The 26873-nt window shown below is 34.9% G+C and overlaps 1 protein-coding gene across 6 annotated transcripts in view; it reads right to left on the bottom strand.

Moving 5' to 3' along the window:
- Positions 1-1524: 1524 nt before the first annotated feature.
- Positions 1525-26873, bottom strand: part of LOC125679370 (uncharacterized) — a 91787-nt gene continuing 66438 nt past the window's right edge. For all 6 annotated transcript variants that reach the window (XM_056154485.1, XM_048918554.2, XM_048918556.2 and 3 more), the window contains 5 exons: positions 22537-22764; positions 15971-16260; positions 14080-14298; positions 12741-12894; positions 1525-7071 (listed from right to left, as the gene is read on the bottom strand). In XM_056154485.1, the coding sequence (XP_056010460.1) occupies positions 6017-7071; positions 12741-12894; positions 14080-14298; positions 15971-16260; positions 22537-22764 (1946 nt within the window). In that variant the 3' untranslated portion in view covers positions 1525-6016. The remainder of the gene's footprint in view (positions 7072-12740; positions 12895-14079; positions 14299-15970; positions 16261-22536; positions 22765-26873) is intronic.

The following is a 26873-nucleotide window of genomic DNA, read 5'->3' as shown; positions in this document are numbered from 1 at the left end:
TTTTGGCTAAAACTTTACTTTCACCCCCCCCCCCCCGGTCGAAAATCCTAACTCCGTCACTGATTTAACATCGAAGAAAAGGGGAACGGGATTAATTAAAGTAATTTCATCACATGGAACAAGTGTCTGAATTTTCAGGGGGGGGGGGGGGGGGGGGGGGGGGGGGGGGGGGGGGGGGGGGGGGAGTCTCACTATATAGCCAGTCTTCTAAGGGGAAGTATCACTGTATAGGCCAGTCTTCCGGGAGGAAGTCTCACTATATAACACCGGGAACCCTAGAATATCTAGTCAGGTGCTCTACCAACTGAGCTATCTGGCCACCGGCAATCAAACCCATCTGACCACCACATATTCCTCTCCCCTTAAATGTTTCCACACCTTGCAGATAATCAAACCAGGATCTTTATCCCCTGGAAGGAATTTTCATCTGCTTTGAATAAATGTTGAATTTACATTGAATTGTCAAGTTTTACATTATTTATACAAACCATGCAAATACTCAAACAGAGTATGCATGCAAAGTATTATTTTTCATGCAACATTCTATGTAAACAAAAACAAATTTCAGCATCAACACATTCAAAATTAATCCCCATCGAAAATTTTATGGAATAACCACATTTAATTACATTGTATTTATTTCAAGTTTCAGATGGAGTGATAATTTCATATCCTACATAGTACATTTCACATTGCATAAATTTTGCACTTACTTATCACTGGGTTAAATATTTTGAATTACAAAAATAGATTTTGAGCCCTTTGGTTTTTCATGTAATGAATCTGGTGTGTTGTGCGTGCTGTAAATTCCTTTTACATTTACATATCCATGAGTTTTAAATAGGTCCATCCTTTTAAAAATCTGTGTCCATCCATTTTTTTTCCATTTAAAGGGACTGGTTCACGATTTTTGATAAAAATATTTTTCATTTTTGATGTTAAACATTAGAAATATAGCTCATTTAATGTTGACAGCCAAAATTTTGACCTTCTGAATGCAAGAATAAATGTAATATTTTAGCCTTAAATATGTGTTATGTAAACAAAGACTCGAGTCTTTTTATGTAAACAAACAAACAAGTGAACTATTGATTTTGTAATATAATGCATCTTAATTTTGCATAGTCACAAATTTTAACTTTTAGATGACACATTTCACCCCAAAAATGCTTGAAATGTGAGAGATATGATAATACTTAGATCGATATCCATTTCTTTTGAAAAATTCGTAAGCAATAGCATACCGCAATCTTTGTTTACAAAACAAATAATAAACTCTCTAAAATGAGCTTCTGTGATGATGTATCACCTTAATTTTCATGTGAAATCTTTCAAACACATTAGACAGTAGATTTTGATCATTAAAAGTGAAAAACAAAATTTTGGGTAAAATCGTGAATCAGTCCCTTTAAATACCTTAAACAACTCCTAAGCTCATATTTGACTTTATCATGATTATTTTTCTATAATTTCTCTTAGAGCACATAACCCAAAAATCAAACATCCAAAATTTCACACAAAAAAGATGATCTCATGATTTATTAAGTTATTTGCTAAAACACGTCAAATCAAGTTATAACATAATGAAACCCACATATATTCACTCATTATGGACCAAAATGGGAACATAAATAATCTTATGTCTAAGCTGCTTCATACATCACAAAATATTTCATTTTGGAATTTTTTCAAATTCTTAATTGTTAAGGTACCTTTTTCTTTTAAAGATTATTTAGAATAATACATTGAATTAACAAAAATACAAGATTTATCATAATTGTCCACAGATATTCTGCTTCATAAACTTTAGAAAATGTATACCCTCATATATATGATAGGAATACTTGGTAAATCTTGAAAATACTCCAATTTACAAAGCAGATATCAATGAAGAATAACTTAATACAAAATAAAACGTGTACCAAACTGCAACTTTAGTCCCAACAGGGAAAGCAGGGGATGCTAATCCTCCCAACCTTTTAAAAAATATATTGAAGTTTTGTGGCTTGACTGTATTAAATGCTAGTACATAATCACACATAATGCAACCTACTTTTAAATTGTCCAAAAGTTACCCAACCCAACAACACACTTGCCATCACATCATGAACTTTAATCCTCATTGCTACTACTATTTGTCATGTGAGGGATGAACTATTTCAAGAATTCTCACACATGACAATTGTGTGTGTATGCAGAGAATCATTAAAAACTCTTCATATCCAAAACCAGCACAGCATGCGGTCTCAATAAAATGATCGATCTAGATACACAACACACACAGTTTGATGTCATGGGGTGCAGATGTACTGATAACATGGCATTCGAGAACTTTTATTTCAATACATGGACTTTTTTTTCAAGTTCTTCTAGCAGATGGAGGGTCAATGTCTCCCTTAACTTTCCTTTTTACCTCGCAGGATTACTTATACATGTATTGCTTAAACATGTTGACTCTGAAAACACTAAATAATAACTAGCAGCAGAACTGTAACTCTGAAAATAACCAGAAGTTCATGACCAGAATGTAAAATTCAAACCGGACATGTGAAAAGATTTACCAGCCTTAAGGAGGTAATACTACATTGTCATAATGACTGCATGACTTCCTTTTAAAACATGAATGGAAATATAAATATCAGCAACATCTGTCTATTTCGTTTAAATTTAATTGCCTAGGTGAGTATCTCAGATAGTGTGTCGCTTGTTGACCTGTAGATTGAGGATTCAAGTCCATCAGGGATTTTGATTTTTTTCAGATTACTTTGTACTAAAAATGCATCTTTTCACTAAATTAAGTAAATTTGAAAGTTTTCAATTCCAAAATATTGTACATAAATGTATCATCCACTTTTTATTCATATCAAATTTCTCTGGTGTATTATTCCTCATAAATGACAATTGTGTTTTGCAAAAATGGTCATGAAACAATTGTATGAATTTTAGGGAGTTTTGTGTGTCGAAATCATAAAATCTGAAGATTCTGATCCCGAGTAACACAGTGATTATGATCATTACATGTAGTAAAATTAATGTACCGCCCAGAGTAATTAAAACTACCTGATCCCGAGTAACACAGTGATTATGATCATTACATGTAGTAAAATTAATGTACCACCCAGAGTAATTAAAACTACCTGATCCCGAGTAACACAGTGATTATGATCATTACATGTAGTAAAATCAACATAATTTTTGTCGGTAGAGCTACAGTTCTGCTGCTACAACAAGATTCACCTGTTTTCAATATAAACAAGGAATTTCTAGAATAAACATGTCAGTAAATATACAAAATGAAAATGTACATATTAAAAGTACAAAAATGCAAGATAAATGATGTGTATGTAAAATGACTGTAACTAGGTTATGACTTAATGCATAAAATGGCCTACTTAATTTCAAGTTTCAACAAAATTCAACTTTATTTGTTAACAATCATTTTTTTTAATCAAAGTTCATTACTAGAACAAGATCTGCTTTATAGATGTCAAAATTTCTTATAACTCAAAATACAAGTGTAACCTTTGATCCAAACTATATTATGTTTATTAATCACAATAACAATAAGCATAAAAAAATCACAGGGCAAAAGAAGGCCCTTTGTGAACCTTGTTGTATAATGATATAAACTAATTCATTTAACCCTCCCCCACCAAACAAGACCTATAAACAACATTGCCCACCTTCATTCAGCTACTGCATTACATAACCCCTATCCATGCCCCTTGTGGTACCCGTACAGAAGTTTTCTATATAATTCTATGTGAAACTTCGCCCCAGGGATCATAGTATTAATAAATTTGAATCTACATTACATAAGGATACTGGCCTACAACATGTAGTACATCTGTGGTTCTTAGAAGAAACTCCTATACAGTGAAACTTCTCTAAACCGGCCGGCTCTCAGACCGAAAAAACCCGGCCGGTTTAGAGGGATGACCGGTATACCGAGAATTTAGCAATTATAGACGTTTTATCTCAATATTCTTAAAGTAGGTACTGTTCACTTTGATCTGGTGATCTATGATCAATTATCGGTGGAGATTAAATTAGTTCGCTTGTACCTAAAGGTAATTATGAATTACAAGAAATATTCTTGCTGAAATCATCTAATTTTAAACTGAAAATCTATAACAGGATACATAAAGAAAACACAGAGGCCTATTATTGGAATTCCTCTTACCTATAAAAACTCTGTTTACATTCATCGCTTCTGTCATTAACAATTTTGTTTTGACGTTTTTAAAAAGTACAGTAGTAAATATGAAATTGTAATTTGAATATTTGTTTGGAATTTTAAGTCTATGGAAACCAAGAAAATTAATCTATCTTTTAATAATTATCATTAACAGTCATGGGTTTGTTCTTTATTAACTACCGCTTATATCCATAAGGTAATGTAGTGTAACAATATGGCGTTTGATACTGTATTCATTCAATATGTTCCAAACTGTTTTTTACATTTTGTATAGAATTTGGAAGGGTCTCTTGGATTAGCTAAGTGTCAATACATATAAACAATAGAAATTGAAGAGGCCACTGGGTTAGTCAATTTGCACACCTGAACATCCTCTGGCCAAAATTTTCTTGTCTTCAAAAAGTGGTAAATTACACACGTTTGTTAACAAATGTACTTTAAAAAGTGGCCGATGTCCGGTTTTCAGGGGTAAGTAAGACTAAATTTGTAAGACTTTCTTTGTAAGGAAATGTTAAGATTTCTGCCGGGACTTTGAAAATCGGCCGATATTCAGGGAGAACCAGTTTTCTGAGGGGCCGGTTTGAAGAAGTTTCACTGTATATCATCATGTACATTTTAAAACCCTATTGCAGATCTACCAAGACCCTGGGGGTCATGGTATGAACTAACTTAAACCTACACTGAATGAAGATGCTTACATGGTATTTTGACATACTGTGAAGATTTCTGAAGAATCTATCTATACTGCATATGTAGTTATTTTAGCGTATTCAAAATTTGGCACAGTCAGAACATGATTTAGCACTTCTTCTATGTACGATTATGGACAAATAGAGAGTTTCATATTTCAGCACGACTATAACTCTTGCCTCACTGCCAAATCCGGTAAAATTTGAATCTCGTAAGTACAGGAGCAGTATATTTCTATCTACAATCTTGAACCTCTCTTGTTGCCATATCTCGACCTTGGGACTCATGGTTTGAACAAACTTGAATCTTTATTATGTAAGGAAACTTTCAAATACGTTTTGCCTTTTCTGGTTCAGTGGCTCTTGAGAAGAATTTTTAAACATTCCATTGTATTTCAACCTATTCTCACTATCATCACTTAGCCATCATCTCCCTTTGGTAAAAAGCTGTTCATTTGTATAAACTTGAATCCCCTTTACCTATAAAAGATGCATTCTGGCAAGTTTGGTGGAAATTGACCCTGTGGTAAGAAGTTGAAAATGTGAAGTTATCAGACAAGCAAACAAGGACAAATTTTGATCAGAAAAGTTTACCAGAGCTTAAAATTTCAGCTCAGTAGAGCTAAAAAAAAAAACCCCTGAATAATCATGATTAAAATATCAAATACATATATGAGAAAAACATGCACTGCTTGCAAGGGTATGTTATATCACAAGCTGTCTACTAATCAATAACACTGATCTTCATTTCTTAGAAAATCAATAGAAATGGTTATTCATTGTATTTCTTTCCAATCGCTAATTTTGTAAATTCACATTTCTCTAGATGCACTGCTGATGGAGATGCCTGTAATCTACCAGAAAGGTGATTTCCTTCCAAGTTATAAACCATTTCAACTGTGATGAAGTTCCTGTTGTATAAAAACTGACTTTTTTGTTCATGAAACATTGATGATCATTCATGGTCATTTTTTAATTTTATGTCCACCAAAAATTGCTGATGGAGCCAACTGGATAAAATAAAGCTAAATTGTTTGGATCACAATTACATGTACAAAAACTAGCACTATGCAACCAAAGCATATAAAAACTTAACAAAGTAACAATTCACTGGGGAAAAAAAGCAGCTTTAACCATATACTGGTAATTGTAATGTCAGTTCACATCGTCGAGTGGAAGCTTGATCTTGCCCTGAGAACAATATCTCAGTTTCACCAAACAGCATTGACACTGTTACACTCCTTTCTTGTCCACCTTTTGTACTCGGCATTTCCACCATCATTTCTCCGAATAGTTCACATCCCTCATCTGTTATGAACTGTGGATTTGGCTGCTTTGTTCTATAAATATTCAAAGTCATTTTGGTCATATCAGCAGTGGATGCCAAGACTTCCTTCTCTACTTCTTGGCCTACTTTTACCATATCTCCTATGGTGATGAGTTTTTCAAACACTCCTGTACACATCTGTTTGTCTCCAATCCACTGCCTCTTTTCCTCTGGATCTGTGGCTAAAAGGTATCGATTACTTTCCAAGCCATACGTATAGTTACACACTCTAGCTGCAATAATACCTTGATCATGTCCAAACTTTACAGCACCTTTCAAAACAGCTAGTCCAGGGTCCAGAGGAATTTTAACATCATAAGTGGAGAATTTCTTCCTCATGTATTCGTTGATGATGTCGCATTCTGCAAACCCTCCAACAAGAATAATAGTCTTCACACCAATTGTTGCGGGTGCCTCTAGAACAGTTTTTACATGTTTTGCAATTTCCCCAACAACTGACTCAAAAATGTCATTAACAAGAGAGGGTTCAAATAATATTTTTCCACCTCCTCTAATCCCAACCAATTTTCTATATGAAGAATTTTTTATCATCATGTTATAAGGGATATCACTAGTTTCTTCACATAAACTTGTCAAAGCTGGAAGCAACCTCACATGTAATCTGCCATCTATTTTCAAATCTCTTTTCTTCATTTCAATGTCATTCTCCATTTCTAAGACTTCTGCCTTCATTTCTTTAAACTTCTTCATGACTTCAACGCCAAATATATCAGTGAAGATTTGGAAGATCTGTTCATTGATCTTTTTGCCTCCCCAGTCTCCTCCACTAGCATGGTAAAGGTGCTTCAGTCTGTGATTCTCTGTCACCTCCACCACACTGAAGTCAGCCGTTCCACCTTAAAAAAAAATCACACCAGCATTTGAAATTCATTGCTATTTATACAGAATAGTCCTTTAGACATTGAAATTTCTTAATGTATGCATCAATGGAAAAGAAAAGTACCAAAAACGGTACATAATACTTATGTAGGGTGATTTTCTTACGCCATGAGTTGTAGAACTTTACTGAAGGTAGTAGTATCTGAAATCATTAAGCTGTGACATACTTTCTTTCGCATCATATGAATAAAAGGTCCTAGCTTAAAAACTGTGACAGGGGGTAGATAGATAAACCATGAGCTCTGTGTGGAAAATATTTCCCAAAATGACAAAGTTCAACAACCTGTAATTTTTTCACACATCAAAGAAAATTGTTGGGAAACAAAATCCTTATTGCAAATCTTCCAAGTTGTTTACAAAGGCCTTAGTTTAAAAACTGAGTTAAATGGACAAATCATGTATTCACTCTGTAATATTTCCTCAAAAACAAATAAGTTCAACAACCAGTGATTTTCTCAGAAATTGAAGGAAATCCTATGCACATCTTCAATATCCATAGACACTGACTTAAACAAGGATTCTGAGAGTATTGCAAAAGCAATACATGTCCCCTAATGGTGCCCCTATTTATTTGAGGGATGTCATTATATGCAGACTATGTAATGTATATTTGGACGAGTGGCAGATATTATTTGTAATACCAGGAAATATCATAATTTCAATCTGTTGTAAATAGATGTGGCAAATCTGACAGACTTGATTAGATTGGTACGCCTGAAATTCTATTAATCTCACACCAGTGAAAAATACAGAGCACAAGACAGAGTACAAGAATTCAGTCTGATCAACCATGAGAAGTTTTACATTTTTGTCTGGAAATTTACACAAAGTCCCATAAATCTCCTAAAAATCAGTCTACTGTGATGAAATGTAAACTTGACTTGTAACCATATACATGCATTTAATAGTAAATCATATACTAAATCTCAGCTTCTTAAATCATGTTGAAAAAAGGTCTGGAAAACAAAAATTGAAGGAGATCATTCAACCATGAAACCAAGTCCAATTTTTGTTAGAATACTTCATTTGTATCTACACATTAGATAAACACATATCAAATTTCAGATTCCCAAGTTAAAGTCCAGAAAACTATGTATTTGGCACTAAGTCCCATAAACATCGTAAAAATCACTCAACTGTGAAGAAACTTAAAATTGATCAGTCTGTAATCTTATACAGTTGTAAACCACATACCAAATTTTAGCTTCCTGAAACAAAGCTTGATGAAACAAGAGATGTTTGTAAAACACATATGACCCCCATGATGCAAAATTGAAAAGGGTTATACACACATACATTATTTAATTGAAAGTAGTATCATCAATTCAAAATATTGAGCAGACAATATCTTCCTATGTCAAGAGTGGATTGACCATGTGACCTAAAAATCAATAGGGGTCATCAACTCCTGAAGATGTACCAGTGTCTGTCAAGAAAAGAGTTCTCAAGATATTGAAGGACAGTATATTCCTATGTCCAGTTTGACCCTTGACCTTTGACCATGTGACCTCAAATTCATTAGTAGTCATCTTCTCCTGATGATGTACCAGTGTACCAAGTTTGATGTCTGTCAAGAAAAGGGTTCTCAAGATATTGAACAGACAGTATATTCCTATGTCCAGTTTGACCCTTGACCTTTGACCACGTGACCTCAAAATCAATAGGTGGCATCTTCTCCTGATGATGTACCAGTGTACCAAGTCTGATGTCTGTCAAGCAAAGGGTTCTCAAGATATTGAGCGGACAGTATATTCCTATGTCCAGAGTAGATTGACCCTTGACCTTTAACCTTTTGACCTGAAAAACAATAGGGGTCCTCTTCTTTTTATAACCAACCCACATATGAAATATCATTAGAATCAAGTGAATGGTTCTCAAGATATTGAGCGGACAACTCATGGTCTACCACATGGGGTTAAGACCAGCAGTTTTACCTTGACCTTTGACCACGTGACCTGAAAATCCATAGGGATCATCTACTCTCTAAGGAAAGCCTCTGTATCAATTTTGGCTATTATCAAGCAAAGGGGTCAAAAGATATTGAGTGGACAACACATGGGCTTAAGACCAGAGGTTTGACCTTGACCTTTGACCATGTGACCTGAAAATCAATAAGGATCATCTACTCTCCAAGGGCAACCCTTGTACCAAGTTTGGTAGTTATCATGGATAGGTGTCAAACGTTATTGAGTGGACAACACATGGTCTACCACATGGGGTAAAGACCAGCAGTTTGACCTTGACCTTTGACCATGTGACCTGAAAATCAACAAGGATCATCTACTCTCCAGGGGCAACCCCTGTACCAAGTTTGGTTGTTATCAAGCAAAGGGGTCGAAAGATATTGAGCGGACAACACATGGTCTACAGATCGACCGACAGTTGCAAAACAATATGCCCCCTCTTTTTCAAAGGGGGGCATAAAAAGTGCCAAAAACCAAGTGGAACGATATTTGGCACAAGGTTTCGCAAAAATTATTAAAATGTGATGAAATTTAAACTTGATCTGTAAACATACATTAATAAACCATGTTTCAACTTCCTAAATCAAAGCATAGTAGAATGAAAAAAGTACAGAAAACTATATCTGACACAAAGTTCCATATATCTTGTAAAAATCACTCAATTGTGATGAAATTTAAACTTGATCTGTAAACATTCAGTAGTAAACCAACCACATGCTAAATTTCTGCCTTTTAAATCAAAGCATGATGAAACACTGATGCCCAAGTTTGGCAGTAAAGTAATTCTAGTAAGTCAAAAGGTAAAAAAAATTTGGCACCAAAGAAAGATCTTGTCACAAGGAATACATATGTGAAATATAAAAGCTCCATCACAATTCATTCAAAAGTTATGGCCAAGGTTAAAAGTTTTTGCAGACAAACAGACTGACCAAAAACAATAAATGTTTGTAAAACACATATGCCCCCCCATGGTGCAAAATTGAAAAGGTTTATACACATACATCATTTAATTGAGAATAGTATCATCAATTCAAAATATTGAGCAGACAATATCTTCCTATATCAAGAATGGATTGACCATGTGACCTAAAAATCAATAGGGGTCATCAACTCCTGAAGATGTACCAGTGTACCAAGTTTGATGTCTGTCAAGGAAAGGGTTCTCAAGATATTGAAGGGACAGTATATTCCTATGTCCAGTTTGACCCTTGACCTTCGACCATGTGACCTCAAAATCAATAGGAGTCATCTTCTCCTGAAGATGTACCAGTGTACCAAGTTTGATGTCTGTCAAGCAAAGGGTTCTCAAGATATTGAGCAGACAGTATATTCCTATGTCCAGTTTGACCCTTGACCTTTGACTACGTGACCTCAAAATCAATAGATGTCATCTTCTCCTGATGATGTACCAGTGTACCAAGGTTGATGTCTGTCAAGCAAAGGGTTCTCAAGATATTGAACAGACAGTATATTTCTATGTCCAGTTTGACCCTTGACTACATGACCTCAAAATCAATAGGTGTCATCTTCTCCTGATGATGTACCAGTGTACCAAGTTTGATGTCTGTCAAGAAAAGGGTTCTCAAGATATTGAACAGACAGTATATTCCTATGTCCAGTTTGACCCTTGACCTTTGACCATGTGACATCAAAATCAATAGGGGTCATCTTCTTCTAAAGATATACCAGTGTACCAAGTTTGATGTCTGTCAAGCAAAGGTTTCTCGAGACATTGAGTGGTCAATGTATTCCTATGTCCAATTTGACCCTTGACCTTTGACCAGGTGACCTCAAAATCAATAGGGGTCATGTACTCCTTACGATGCACCAGTGTACCAAGTTTGATGTCTGTCAAGCAAAGGGCTCTCAAGATATTGAGCGGACAGTATATTCCTATGTCCAGAGTAGGTTGACCCTTGACCTTTAACCTTTTAACCTGAAAAACAATAGGAGTCCTCTTCTTTTCATAACCAACCCACATATGAAATATCATTACGATCACGTGAATGGTTCTCAAGATATTGAGCGGACAACATGTGGTCTACCGACCGACCAACCGAACGACCGACAGGTGCAAACCAATATGCCCCTCTTCTTTGAAGGGGGGCATAAATATAATGCCCCCAAATCTCCGATTACAGGGGCATAAAAAAGTGCGGAGAACCAAGTGGGACAGTCTGACTGATAGACAGACGGATGGAAGGACAGAAAGACGAAGAGGAAACCTAGAGTCCCCTTTTGGTTTCACTGATAGAAGACTAATAAGAAGGTCCTAACTTAAAAATTGTGGGAGGAGTTAGCCAAACAAACAAGATGTACTGTGAGCAATGCTCACTAAGAATACCCCCCGCTTACCCCAATCTCCCAAAGGGTGTTGTTAATAGGTATAAATTACCTCTTTCCTGAGTGTAAAAATATGGTATGCATTTGTAGAAGAAAATGGAAAATATAGTCCGAACACAAATCCATGGCATAAACCTATAATTTTGACCTTGAGATCAAAGGTCAAGGTCATAAAGAGGTCATGAATGTACATGACACATCGTCTCATGGTGATACACTCATGTGTCAAATATGGTATGCCTATGTCAAAGAACAAAGAAGTTATGGCCCGGACACAAATCCATTGTAAAAAACCTTTAATTTTGACCTTGAGGTCAAGGATCAAGGTCATATAGAGGTCATGAAGGTACTTGACACATCGTCTCATGGTGATACACTCATGTGTCAAATATGGTATGCCTATGTCAAAGAACAAAGAAGTTATGGCCCGGACACGAATCCATTGTAAAAACCTTTACTTTTGACCTTGAGGTCAAGGTCATATGGAGGTCATGAAGGTACATGACACATCGTCTCATGGTGATACACTCATGTGTCAAATATGGTATGCCTATGTCAAAGAACAAAGAAGTTATGGCCCGGACACGAATCCATTGTAAAAACCTTTAATTTTGACCTTGAGGTCAAGGTCATATGGAGGTCATGAAGGTACATGACACATCGTCTCATGGTGATACATTCATGTGTCAAATATGGTATGCCTATGTCAAAGAACAAAGAAGTTATGGCCCGGACACGAATCCATTGTAAAAAACCTTTAATTTTGACCTTGAGGTCAAGGGTCAAGGTCATATAGAGGTCATGAAGGTACTTGACACATCGTCTCATGGTGATCTACCTGTGTGCCAAATATGGTATGCCTAAGTCAAAGAACAAAGAAGTTATGGCCCTGACACGAATCTGCACAGACAGACAGACGGACGGACGGACAGACAGACAGAGTGATTCCTATATACCCCCCAGAACTTCGTTCGGGGGGTATAATAATGTACCCTCCATATAACACTGAATTTCAAATAAAGGGGCAAACTCCTGCAAGAATTGAAATGAATTAAAATTGCAACATGATCTAGAGTGATCAACAAAGAAGCTACATAGCAAGTTTCAGTTTGATATGTGACAGAAATATGAAAATAGAAACACTGAAAACCCTAAACAGACAGATGGATGTACAGACATCACTGTACCACATCCTGTTTAAAGACAGGCATATAAAAAGAAAAATACTTTGTGGGGAAAATCCCTCCACCTTCCAAATCTATTTTTAGTATCATAAGAGAATAATTTTTCTTTCTGTCATACATCAGCATTTTTTTTACCTCCTAGATCTGCCACTAAAACTTTTTCTCCAGGATCGTATTTGGTGAATGGTTCTTTTCCCCTTGTTAAGACTGTCTTCGCCTCTGTTATGACATAGATTGCGGCTACCTCAGGTTCAAGTGCAAGTGTTAGATGGTCTTTAGGAATATTTACCTGTAAACGGATTCAATACTACAAACATTAAACTTGTTTGATAAATAAAGAACTTCCAAAGGAACCATAAATGCTGGATTCAACATGTAAGAATAAGTTTGATTGGTTCTTGTAGAAGCATTTGATTGGATGACCTTAGGTCACCAACGTGCATGCTGACATGACTCTATACAAGATGTCTTCTGATCTTTGTATTAGCGACATCAGAATATTGGAGTGCATCAAAGATCTGGTTTTAATCAGATGGTCTGTCTTAACCTGTCCGCTTATGAACAATTACCAGGAAGAGAGAGGACAATACTCTTAGGATCTAAGCATAAATAATATTAAACATCTACTTCTTAACAGTTTCCAGGGAATCAAGTTTGGTGTTTGTCAAGAAAAGGGTTCTCAAGATTACTGCAAGAACAGGACAGATGGACTCAAAATTCAAAGTTCAATAGGGCATAACTTCCAGAAAAATTATTGAATCAGAATTTCCTGGGAATGTGCATCTAGACAGTGTGTCCTTATTAACTACAAAGTTTCACGAAATTCTGTTGAGCGGTCTCAGAGGAGTTGCGCTGACAAGAACAGGACAGACGGGCTTGAAATTCTGAATCAGAATTTTCTGGGAATATGCACATCTACACAGTGTGTCCTTATTGACTACAAAGTTTCACGAAATTCTGTTGAGCGGTCTCAGAGGAGTTGCACTGACAAGAACAGGACAGACGGGCTTGGAATTCTAAGTTGAAAAGGGGCATAACTGCCAGAAAAATTATTGAATCAGAATTTCCTGGGAATATGCACATTTACACAGTGTGTCCTTATTAACTACAAAGTTTCATGAAATTCTGTTGAGTGGTTACAGAGGAGTTGTGCTGACAAAAAAGGGACTGGTGGACTAATAGACGGGTCAAAAACATGACACCCTTCGCAACTTCGTTGCGTGGGGTATAATAATCAAAACATAATTCCCAGTGAATATGCACATCCTTATTAACTACAAAGTAACAGGACTGACGGACTGATGATGGAAAGACAGGTTAAAAACATCATATTCTCTGCAACTCGTCATATGGGCTTTAATTAATAAATGATGATTTTTCATCAACAGTGAAACTACTGTAACTACTAGTAATCTGCTATGTACAGTAGCCAGTGTTGGCTAAATGTCAGACTTTCACCTGATAGATTCTTTACCTGCTCTGCAGCCTGCCTCATGAACTGCTTGGCAAATTCATCCCAGATGGCTGGCACTGTAATAACCCAATGTACATCCTCCTCCTTATAATCCGTGTGCTTACTTTTTAATAATTCCCAAAATTTGCCCTTCAGGTATTTAAGAGATATTGCAAATACACTTAAAGCACTCAATGGCTGGCCCATATGGTCTTCAATCATCAGAGAGGAATCCAAAGACTGTAAATATCATTAAATCACATCAATTCGAAAAAGTACATCAGGCTTTTAAGAATACTTTTTTTTTTACGTTTCAATCAACTGCAGGTTCTTAATTAATCTTCCAAATAGTGATACATATTCAGAGCCACAGTTGAAGAATGGAAAAAAGAGGCCCACAGGCCTTATTGGTCACCTGAGTATTCATTAAAAGTCTCACTAGCCCACAGGCCTTATTGGTCACCCGAGTATTCGTTAAAAGTCTCACTAGCCCACAGGTCCTATTGGTCACCTGAGTATTCGTCAAAAGTCTCACTAGCCCACAGGCCTTATTGGTCACCCGAGTATTCGTTAAAAGTCTCACTAGCCCACAGGCCTTATTGGTCACCCGAGTATTCGTTAAAAGTCTCACTAGCCCACAGGCCCTATTGGTCACCTGAGTATTCGTCAAAAGTCTCACTAGCCCACAGGCCTTATTGGTCACCCGAGTATTCGTTAAAAGTCTCACTAGGCCACAGGCCTTATTGGTCACCCGAGTATTCGTTAAAAGTCTCACTAGCCCACAGGCCTTATTGGTCACCTGAGTATTCGTCAAAGTCTCACTAGCCCCAAGGGCTATGAAATCTATGATAAACTTCAAATTCTGCATATCTATGATAAATACAATAAATTAGCAGCATTATAAAACAAGAGGTGTTCTTTAAAAAAACAAAAATGACTCAAAAACTGCCTATACCGATAAAAGACTTTCTATGTAACATTAACAAGATATGACTAATTTGGACCCATCCAGGAGTCAAAATCGAAATTCACAATTTTGGTACATCTTTTCCTGCTTTTCCTATATATGCATTATATTTCAGTTTTTATACTGTATCAGCAAACTTAAAAAGTCTTTTAAATGATAAATATCACTATAATAATTTTAGACCCACCCTGAAACCAAATCCCTTAACTCCCTGGGATCATGAAATTTACAATTTTGGTAAAAAAGTAAAGGACTACCTGCTATTTCTAAATATCCATTTAGTTTCAATTTAGTATCAATAGCACTAAAGATGTTATTTAAATGTTTTACACATAAACGCTATACACCATACACTGTAAATTGGTCAAGTTTTGCCCCTCCCCTAAGGCCCAAGGGGTGCAGGAGTCCTGAAATTTACAATATATGTCCCCCTTGTCCAAAAGATGTTTCATACTAAATTTGAAAAGAATTGGAATATTTTTAAAAGATCTTAAGATTAAACATGATTGTCTCCCCTTTTAAACTATTCTATATAACATAAATCATTTAGATGAAAACCTATTTTCGGTGCATTTGACCTTTAAACATGTACAGTAATATTCTTCTGTTACACAGATTGTTTTCTCGATGTCAAACAAGACGCAAGAAAACACTGTGGTAAAAATTCAATACAATCTCTAATATGACATTTGTATAATATCTTTCAAAGTATAAAATTCGTCACATTTTGCCAGATGTCGTAATGTCACAGGAGACTGAGGAGACTTGTAGTTTCGTCTTTTTGCATTGAATTATCCACTTTGCAGATTATAAAACATAAACTAATTCATTCCTTAAATAAGCAAACATTCAGAGTTAATAAAGAGCAGGGTGGGACCATTATAGGGGCTGTGACATAGTTTACCATGAGTAAATAATGCATGTTTCTTAGAGAATAAAACAAACCTCCTTCTGGTGAAGTTTCATTTTGAAGTTCTTAAAAAATCTGAATTCTGTATGTCTTCCATCTTCAACATACTCCTTGTACAGCTGTTCTGCTTCAAATCCAAAAGCCTTAAAGTTATCAGATTTGTCTAGTAGCAAGGTGGTAGGTGTTTTAAGAGATGAGAGAGACTTGTCAGCTGCCTTAGAGTCCCATTTCTGGGTGATCACATCTGAGGGAGACTTTTTCAGAGAGTATGCAAAGCCAGAGTAGGTAGTACCAAAGTCTATTGCTGCGACTACAGGTTTCTCCACTGTCATGATGAAAAGATAGCTTCATACAGTAAATATAAGGACTGGGTAGGAAGTGTTCAGAAGTCAATTTCATCAGAAAAATCTAAAATTCTGCATAATTAAGGAGGTACTCTACATCATCATAATGGTTGACTTCTTTTCAAAACATGGATGGAAATATAAATATCAGCAATATTTGTCTATTCATTTTAAAAATCTTTGCCTAGCTGCATGAGAAGCTTAGTAGGTTAGCATGTCGACTGCTGAACTGTAGATCGCGTGTTCAAGTACAGCAGGGGTTTTATATTTTTTTCAGATTGCTTTCTACTAAAACTGCATTTTTTGACTAAATAAAGTATTTAAAAGTTTTCAATTTTAAAATGTAATTGCACATATCCTCCACTTTTCATCCATATCAAATTTCTCTGGTGTAGCATACCTTCTTAAGGACGGATTCTTGTCATCATTCGGATAAATGAGATGATATGCGACATTTGTGTGTTTTCTTCAGTTATGAAACATATGGGTAATAGAGCCACTTTATTCCTTCTTACTCACAGTAGTAATATTTAATGCCAAAATGGGGTCTAAGGAACTTGAAATTAATTAGAGGACTATATTTTCAGTGGAATCAATGGCATTATAGTAAAATATCACTTTATTTACTCATTTGAAAAAATTTAAAGTACTGACTTCAATCTCCAGTAGAACCAAATCTCAGCAAGAATAACAAAGTATGGTGACTTTGCAAAATAATTCCAATTTGTTATTCCTCATAGGGCCATTTTAGATGCCCTACTTAAGGAAAAATAAGGAAATTGAATTTATTTATTTTATTTCATGTCATCATATAAATGCATTTTATTACAGCAGTGTTATCATATGAAACAGTAAAAAAATCTATTCAGTAGAATTTAAAAGAAATAATGATCAGTGTGTAAAATCTAAAATCAGAAATATGTTCATACATAGTGTTTATACAACAAATTATGACAAAAATGGAATGAGTCACTAGATGTATGCAAAATTTATGCATACTCTAATGGAACTGCAATATCCTGAAATGATTGTGACCTTGAACCAACCTTTTCTGTGTGTCAAAAGAATATATTTACATTTCCAGTGTTTTTGCCTTTGATATCTTTAAGAATTGTAATGATAAGCATTTCCCCATGAATGCACTACAGTTGTAAACAAAGTGTGTATGAATATAGAACAACTTGTGCAAGTTAACCCCTGAGCTTCTGAGCACAACCGTGCAGGATGCTACAACTAAGTATCTACTGGTTCAATACTGATCCCATTGGGACAAACATATTACACATGTATTACTGAACTCTATCCAGTTGAAAAATTGTCATTTCAAATTTTGAAAGGGTTTCAGAATGATTATATTTTGTGGCAGAAGGATTGATTAATCCAAAAGTTCTATTACTGAACTCTATCCAGTTGAAAAATTTTGTCATTTCAAATTTTGAAAGGGTTTCGGAATGATTATATTTTGTGGCAGAAGGATTGATTAATCCAAAAGTTCTAAATCAGCACGATATTACAGTTTCTGTTTCATCCAATATATCTTCTATTCTTATACCCCTATACTCGTATTTCAGTTTTATAATTTATGATACAAGTAGTTTAGTCTTGGAACTAGTTCAAATGTTGTAATTTATTAATTTGATTGATATATTTTTTCCAATCAGAAATTGTACCGTTAATCCGGACAGTAATTTTTTTGAGAGAAGGTCTTTTTGTAAGACAATTTTAGCATGGCGTAAATTATATAGAAAACAAGCCAAACTGTCTAATTGAAGCAATTACCTGTACCCTGTCAACACCTTCCTTTGATTAGGTGGCGTGTGGTGTCAGATAGCACGTGCCGATCAAGACATTGTACATGTATTGCCAATCTTTGCACATAAGATCTGTATTGCGTGTAGTGTTGAATTTTGTTAATACATCTATAGCATATTATTTAATAATCTTGATCAATAGCCTAATAGTATTAATAAATTAAACATCATGCTGTAATGATATGTTTTATTGAACTGCTACACATATCAGTTGTACTGATTTGTAAATTGATATCAGCTTATTCAAATCTAAAGAGTGTAGATTATACTTCTAGATTCTGGATTTTATACTGTTGATTGGCGTGAAATATACATGTACGTTCATGCACATGTTTATGTAGTAAAGAATGTCACGCATGTAGAATGTACCTGTGTACGATTGATTCTTGTTACGATGTTGTAGAGCTTTATTGCTTTTGAATTTTTAAACTCTGGGTAGAAGTGAGAAAATTACCATTTTAAGCAAATTGACAATTAAATTTTGCATGTATACCCGTAATGTTGGTTTCACCTGAGTTTTGTTCCGTTATTATCCTTCATGAAAATAATAGGTACACGTGGCTAGATCAAAGCAGTAGTAGGTCTTAATATTACGATCTTAAATGATTTTGTTCTCCCGATATTGGCTTGGATAATTATAGAATAAAAAATAAACTCTGGCAGATTGAATTTTGATTAAAGAATAATGTCAACTGACATGATAATTTCTGTGGAACAAGGGGGTTATTTATATTTGGTCTTTCCTATCCCCCTCGTTTCTGTCCAAGCCTTCATAAAGTATGTGGGAAATCAGTTGCGCTTCCGTTTGAATTTATTTCAGCTTACATTTGATGTGAATCATTCAAAAACTTACATAAATCATTCATGAATGATTTTGCCGCAAGGGAATACAATTGAAACCATTCAATTCCATACTAGAGCAACGATAATCGTTGTCATTTCAAACACTGCGTCCTTTCGCTGTCAAATTCGCCTCCATGATAAACAATTAGTTCAGCGCATGCGTCAATTCATTTTGTAAAACAACTAGTAAATCGCACAAAAATCTAACTTTTTCAGTTTATTTCTCATTACACGCATCGCATTTCATTTCTGTGAATGGACTTATTCTTCTGAATATGAAAATGATGAATTACTGGAAACAAAACGCAGTATTAAGTCTTCCCTGGAAGACATGTGTCGCCTGCTAGTTCATTCTATATGTAATATATCACGTATAATGTTGAGAAAGTAAATTATTGAAATGGTTTTTGTCACTAAACAGGAAGTTGATAAGCGACAGATTCGAAAATGTCTTACACAATACAGTTGGCCACACTGATGCTCTGTGCCAAATATCAGGGAGTTGCCCCATGTGGTTCTTGAGAAAACTGTGACAGAAATTTTTTTGCTGTAAAAAATTCTAAGTCCCGGCAAACAGGAAGTTGATAAGCGACAGATTCGAAAATGTCTTACACAATACAGTTGGCCACAGTGATGCTCTGTGCCAAATATCAGGAAGTTGCCCCATGTGGTTCTTGAGAAAATTGTGACAGAATTTTTTTTGCTGTAAAAAATTCTAAGTCCCGGAAAACAGGAAGTTGATAAGCGACAGATTCGAAAATGTCTTACACAATACAGTTGGCCACAGTGATGCTCTGTGCCAAATATCAGGGAGTTGCTCCATGTGGTTCTTGAGAAAACTGTGACAGAAATTTTTTTGCTGTAAAAAATTCTAAGTCCCGGCAAACAGGAAGTTGATAAGCGACAGATTCGAAAATGTCTTACACAATACAGTTGGCCACAGTGATGCTCTGTGCCAAATATCAGGGAGTTGCCCCATGTGGTTCTTGAGAAAACTGTGACAGAATTTTTTTGTGACGCCGCCGCCGCCAGACGACGACGCAAGGTGATCCCTATATGTCGCCACTGCGTAACGCAGGCGACACAATAAGTAAAAATATAATTGGGAATAAGAAATATTAAAAGACCATTCAAAGTGCGCAGTGTGCACTGCATTCCTGAAATGGGATTAAATATCATATTAAAGGAACTACATCTCGTGTGTCTATTTTCTCCCCTTTTATATTCATTCATTTTTATTTTCATATTTTATTATTATTATATTTATTCATTACACCTTCCCTTTTTAGGGAATTTCATATCATGAATTGAAAAACAACAAATCTATGACAGAACAACAAACCTGTGACAGAAGAAATTTAAACTGCAAATCAGTAAAGGTGATTAATTTCAGTCTATCTACTTAACATTCATTGGGGGATCTCGATGGGGGAGGGGGTTGCAAGGGCTGCAATCCCCCTTTCGATTTTGTCCAGAGTGGGAGAGAGAGAGTTTATTTATGCGGGAAAATGAGTTTCAATCGCCCACATCTCTCCAACACGAGGTCAGCGCTTGGAAACAGAAGTAGTCAGTCATAGATTCAGTTGATGCCAAGTGGAATGCTTGTCGGAATTCAATAAAGATATTTTCCAACCTGCAGAAATTATAATTTTTCATAGGCTGCACCTTACCCATTACCAACTGCAAAGCAGAAAGGTCCTTTTCATTTCAACACGTACTTGTAAAGATGTACTTACGTTCCACAATGGGCAAGGAAAGACTTTCTGGAGTGGCATTAATGAATGATTACCCCCAATATCAAAATGGACATTAATTATCTAACAAAGAGATTCATTCACATGCATCCAAAAAGAATCAATTGAACTCTTTTGGGGAAAATGTCAAATGATCAATGCCGGATCAAAATTTAATTTTAAATATTTATGGGGGAGGGGTTCAAAACTCCTGCAAGTTTATGCAATCCGACATTGATATTCATGATTATAATAATCATAAAATTTTTTGATGAAGACTAAGTGAATTAAGTTTTTTGTCAGACATTGAACATTTATCAATGAACATTGTAAATACCTTTGTCATTTTTAATTATTTTTTAAAGGATGTTTTAATCGGTAACTAACTTATAAAACTGCATGCATACGATAAAATAAGTACACTGTATAAAACACATAAATTATCATGGTATCAACAACAGTCAACAAATCCTTTGGTACACTCCCCCCCCCCCCCCCCCCTTTGAAAATCAAGACCAGCGCCTGATATTATGGTTGAGATCAATCAAACATTATTCAATCACATATATTTCAACACTTCTGGTTTGTTTTGGGGTTGTTTTTTTTTATTTGGTTTTTTTTTCATTTTTTTTTTATTTTTTGTTGTTTCTTTGTGTGTGTGTGTGTGTGTGTGTGTTTTTATTTATTTATTTTTAAAAAAAAAAAAAAATCTTTTTTTGCTTTTGTTTTGTTACAACAATGACATTTTTCAAAACAAACAGCACAGCAAATACAATATGCGCATTACATTTGAATTACATTTTCTTTTATTTTCCATTCCATCAAACACTAAATTAGAATAATTTATGTAACAACATCCTTTTTATCTATATTGTTTTCTGTATTTTCATATTCAGAAAAATATGTCCATTCACAAAAATACGATGCGTGTGATGAAAAAATAAACTGAAAAAGTTAGATTTTTGTGCGATTTACTGAAGTAAGGCATTTCACCTCTCATGGGCCTCTAGCTGTTTTACAAAATGAGGTTTCCACAGAAATTACTGACATGATAAACACAAAATTCTTAAATCAACTTTGGATGATGAAGATTGTTTTTACAGACCGCTGAACCCGTGAATCGTGACAGATGGAAATCACCTGCCTCTTTAAGAATTAAAAGCGTGTTTGAAGTGTAAATGATTATGTTAGTTACTAATGATTTATTTATTTATAGTTACATATAGTGCTTCATTATTTGTTTTAGTGCATACGGTACAATTTTGTATATTTATTTGTAGTGCTAATATACATATACAATGTAAGCTGCACATGTATATTTCAATTCTAGTGCTTTGAAATGCATGTAAATATTAACATTTTCATAATTTATTTACTAATTAATGCATTGCAAATTGTTAAATCCAATGATAGAATGTATTTGATTCACTACGCATCAATAGAGTAAGCATATTGGTTACTTATGTGAGGATAAAAAAATATGCGATTCAGTTATCCAGACGCTTCATTTATCCGGACGATTTTGCTGGGAACCAAAATGTCCGGATTAACGAGGCTCCACTGTATGTCTATTTTGATGGCTGGAAAATTCCCAGGGAAATGAAAGGAGAATGCAAATATAAGAAATAAGGCAAAGTATGCCTGAATGACATGTATTTTCAAAAATGAAATTTATTTCCTATGTGTACATGCTATAGTTGTTGCATCTTTCAAGATGCTCAATGAATATGAAAAGAATCCATCCTTTATATCAAATTTATAAAATGGTTTCATAAAAAGAGAGATGTATAGTAATTAAGATGGTGTATTTTCATGGATATATATCTTCTCTTAAGTTGCAAATACTGAATATAGTCCTTTAGAAACTTACTTGAAGCACTCTCTGCAGGAATTGTCCCTTCTTTGGATATTTTGATCTCGCCTTTCCGTACAGCAGTGCGACTTAGCTCTTCATCACCTTTTTTGAGGAATGGTAAATTCTCCTTGTGATACTTTCCACTTAAACTCTCAGTCCCTTCTCCAGGTTTTTCCAAAATCTTGGAAAGTCCTGTGTCTGTTTTATGTTCCTCCTCATTACGTAGTTCAGAAATGCCTGGTGCTATAAAATTTCACTATCAAAACCTAGTTCATAAAATGATTGGTGTTTTAAATTTCACTTTTAAAACTTAGTTCACAAAATGCTTGGTGATAAATTTCACTATGGGAACCTAGTACAAATATAAATTTCACTATTAAAACCTAGTACAGAAATGCTCAGTGATATAAATTTCACTATAAGAATCCATAATTCAGAAACGTTTGGTGATTTAAATTTTATTATAAGAACCTAGTTCAGAAATGCTTGGTGCCATTTAGCTGTAGCTGCAGATCCACCCCTTATAAAAACCTTCGATTTACAGCACACAGAAAGCTGCACATAGTTGAGGCCTTATATCGTTGTATTCTTGTGTTGCTGTCTCATAAATATAATATAAAAAATTTCCTACTACACTTGTGTCCAAACATACCTTCAAATATTCATTAAAGCCCCATACGACCCGAAAACTCACAGCTTCAAATGATTTCATTTGTTGACGTAGCCATGTTAGGTAGCCGGTCAATTCGAACCCTGTTGTTATTGGTATCTATTCATAATATTCATTATAAGTTTTGTATTTGCTCTCCATTTATTATGAACACAAATAATCAATAAAAATTAAAAAAAATATGGTTTATCTATGGGTAAAATAAGCTTTGATTATTGAAAATGCTACAAAAGCCTATTATGGTCCCTAACACTCGTATGGCAGGGATGGGGACTGAACCAGACTAATAAAAGCCGCATTGTCATCAGTTTACCTATTTGCATATTTATTATCTAACCAAACTGGAATGATACATTATTTAAAATATCTGACTAAAATATTTGTGGGGATATTATCTCACATCTAGACATTCTTGTGCAAGTATGGAAATGAATCGGGATTTGAATTGACTGGCTACTCAACATGGCTACTTCAACGATGGAAATCATGAAAAGTTGTGAGTTTTCGGATAGTATAGGGGCTTAAATGAATATTTGAAGGTATGTTTGGACACAAGTAAAGTAGGAAAATATGTCAGGAATATTTTTAATATCAAATCTATGAGACTGCAACACAAGAATACAACGATATCAGACCTCAACCATGCACAGCTTTTTGTGCGCCGTAAATCGAAGGTTTTTATAAGGGGTGGATCTGTAGCTCTCTGATCTGTCAATATTTTCTCAGAGAGCATCAGTTCTGCAGCTACTTTAGCTAGATAATTCTAGCTCTCCAGGAAAAAACAGAGGTTGTTTCTGGTCTACCATGTAGTTTTCCTCAGAGTAGCTTGGTGTAATAAAATTTACTATGGCCTAAAGAATTTTCTTACTTGGTTCTCGGACCCACCTGTATTTGTTTAAACACTGCATATTTAAAATTTTTATCGTTAAATTAATAAAATAAAATTTATTCCATGTGATCTTCTGATGCCCCCCCCCCCCAATCCAGAATCCCCAACCACATTCTAGATACTGTACTATCATTAGTAAAACATTTGACTAAATATGGGTCATCAAGACATTCGAGTAGACAGTTAAAATTTTGCGATGGCTGGCAAGGTTATGTAGTTCAAAATATTTCATCACGATGGTGTTAAACAAGAGGTACTGTGAGCAATGCTCACTAAGAATACCCCCCCACTTACCCCAATCTCCCAAAGGGTGTTGGTAATAGGTATAAACTACCTCTTTTCTGAGTGTAAAAAACAAATGGCATGACAAACCGAACCATATTGCTACTTCGATGTCCAGTGCGCGTGACCTTCGACCTTTTGACCCCAAAATCGATTGGGAACATCTTCATCCCATGGGTAGTCCATATATATGATATGGTGACGGTAGGTGGAAAGGATAATGCTTTAGAGCCCGGAAACCATTGCGTCTACAGACAGACGGACGGACGGACAGACAGACGGTCAACCCGATTCCAGTATACCCCCCCCACACAACTTGTTGCGGGGGGTATAAAAACACAATAATAATTCTGCCATGGCACATTATGGGAGATTTTTCCAATGCTTGCTCTATGCTAAAATTGTTTTAAAAGTTGTGAGTTTTGAAATTTGTATAAAAAAAATTCCTCATTTGTTTTTTAATAGACAAAAAGAAAAGAAAAAACCTTCATCTATTTTCAACAAAATTGGCCTGAGAACCAAGTACTTAATCTTTTTAGGCCTATCAAACTTAGTTCAAAAATGCTTGGAGCAATAAAGTCTCACTGTTCAGAAATGCTTGATACCATAGATTTCACTCCTATCAACCCTTCATGTAGTTCAGAAAAGCTACTGGTACTATACAATTTCACTCTCGAACCTAACTCAGAAAGGCTTTAATGCTATAAACCTAGTTCAGATATGTTTGTTGCCATAAAATTTTACTATTATAATGTCTAGTTCATGTACTACAAAATTTCTCAATCAGAACCACATTGAGAAATACTTGGTATTATAAAATTTCACTATTAAAATCTAGCCAAGAAAAGCTTGGTGCTACCAGTATTATTTTCACTATTAAAACCTAGTTTAGAACTGCTATAAAAGTATTACAACATTTCACTATCCTATTAGGTGCTATGAAATTTTGCTATTAAAACCTAGTTCAAAACAAGAGGCCCATGGGCCACAATGCTCACTAAGTCACCTTGGCCCAGCTATCATCACTCTTCAGAATTTTTTTTAAAAATATTTACCCTCTATATAATTCTAATACACATTTTGACCTATTATAACACCAACTTAGCCCCATTGAATTGTGACTTAACAATACTTGATACAAACTTTTTTTCAAAAGTGATGAAAATGGAAACTAAAGAACAAAGTACGCTTGTATACATAAAAAGGCCTAAAAAATTTCTTTCTATAAAATGTGTCTGGAATTAACCTTAATCAGCGTTTTAAGAAAGTAAAATATATGCCAGGTATACTATGTCAACAAAATCAGAATGATATTCCTAATACTTATCATTTCCATTAGTGGAACTCTTCAAATTAAAGGCGCGTAAAGTCGTGCTACCGGGACAACATAATGTAAACACATTACTTAGGCATACGTAATATACATTATGGTATCGAATACATATTATAACCGACTGCAAACCACAACACTGATTAAAATTCTAAAGTCAAATTTAGGAATTGAATATTCTTACAAGAAAACTGACGGACTTATTTAACTATGTGAGGGAGAGAAGCTACTAAATTTGCCAAATCTGACCGATATAAAGCATCAATCGCAAGAAGAACTGTGAAGGGAAAAACCTATATATGCACATCCAACACAAGAACTTTTCTTGTAATTAATGGGATTAATATGTTTTTAAAGTTATTCTGTCAGACTATGAAGACATTCTATTTTATCATACAATTAGGACAGGTTCATATGGCATGGACTTTGTAATCATACACGTACACCCCCCCCCCCTTCAATTCCCATATTTTAGAACAAGTTATATATATTCCAAACTGCATTTTTTGTTAGACGTTTATAACACTAATTAACACAACTAATGCGTTTCCAAACTGCATCGAAGCTATTTTGAAAATTACAAAATATTGATGGACTTAGGACAGAAAACATTGTTGTTTGGATTTTTTAAAATAGGTGTGGTGGAGTTTAAAAAACATGTAACATCTTTAATAAAATAGTGTTAGAATATTTAAAAAATGCAGTTTGACCAATGGTTATTTTATTTAAAAATACAACATATATTTTAACTCTTAAAAAAAGGGGGGGGGGTGCTATGAACGTTTTGTTTATGTCCCAGTAATCTCGCACTTTCTCGCGAGACTTGTGCATTTTCTTACCAATGACGCACAAGAGTCATCAAAGCGCGATAACTCTAACGAGCTGGTAATGAGAAGTATTGGATAGCATTTTGACATCATGAATTTCCCGCATTTTTTTCAAAATAAACCTGAAAACTGTCAAATTTCATACAATTCAGGAAAAGATGTGCGCATTTGTCGAGCATAATGAAAATGATATATATTGTGTATTATTGTAAGATGAAAAACATACTTGAATATGAATTTGCTCGACGCATGGGCTGTATGTTTTCTGAAAGGAAAACCACCTGAATTTGTGGATATTCTAATGGAAAATGGCATTTTTATGCCAACTTCTAGCTCTCGTCATATGACACAAAT

This window comes from Ostrea edulis, chromosome 2 (assembly GCF_947568905.1).
Source record: "Ostrea edulis chromosome 2, xbOstEdul1.1, whole genome shotgun sequence".
NCBI classification, from domain to species: Eukaryota; Metazoa; Mollusca; class Bivalvia; order Ostreida; family Ostreidae; genus Ostrea; species Ostrea edulis.
The sequence above is the reverse complement of the archived record's forward strand: the minus strand, read 5'-3'. Positions and strand labels throughout refer to the sequence as shown.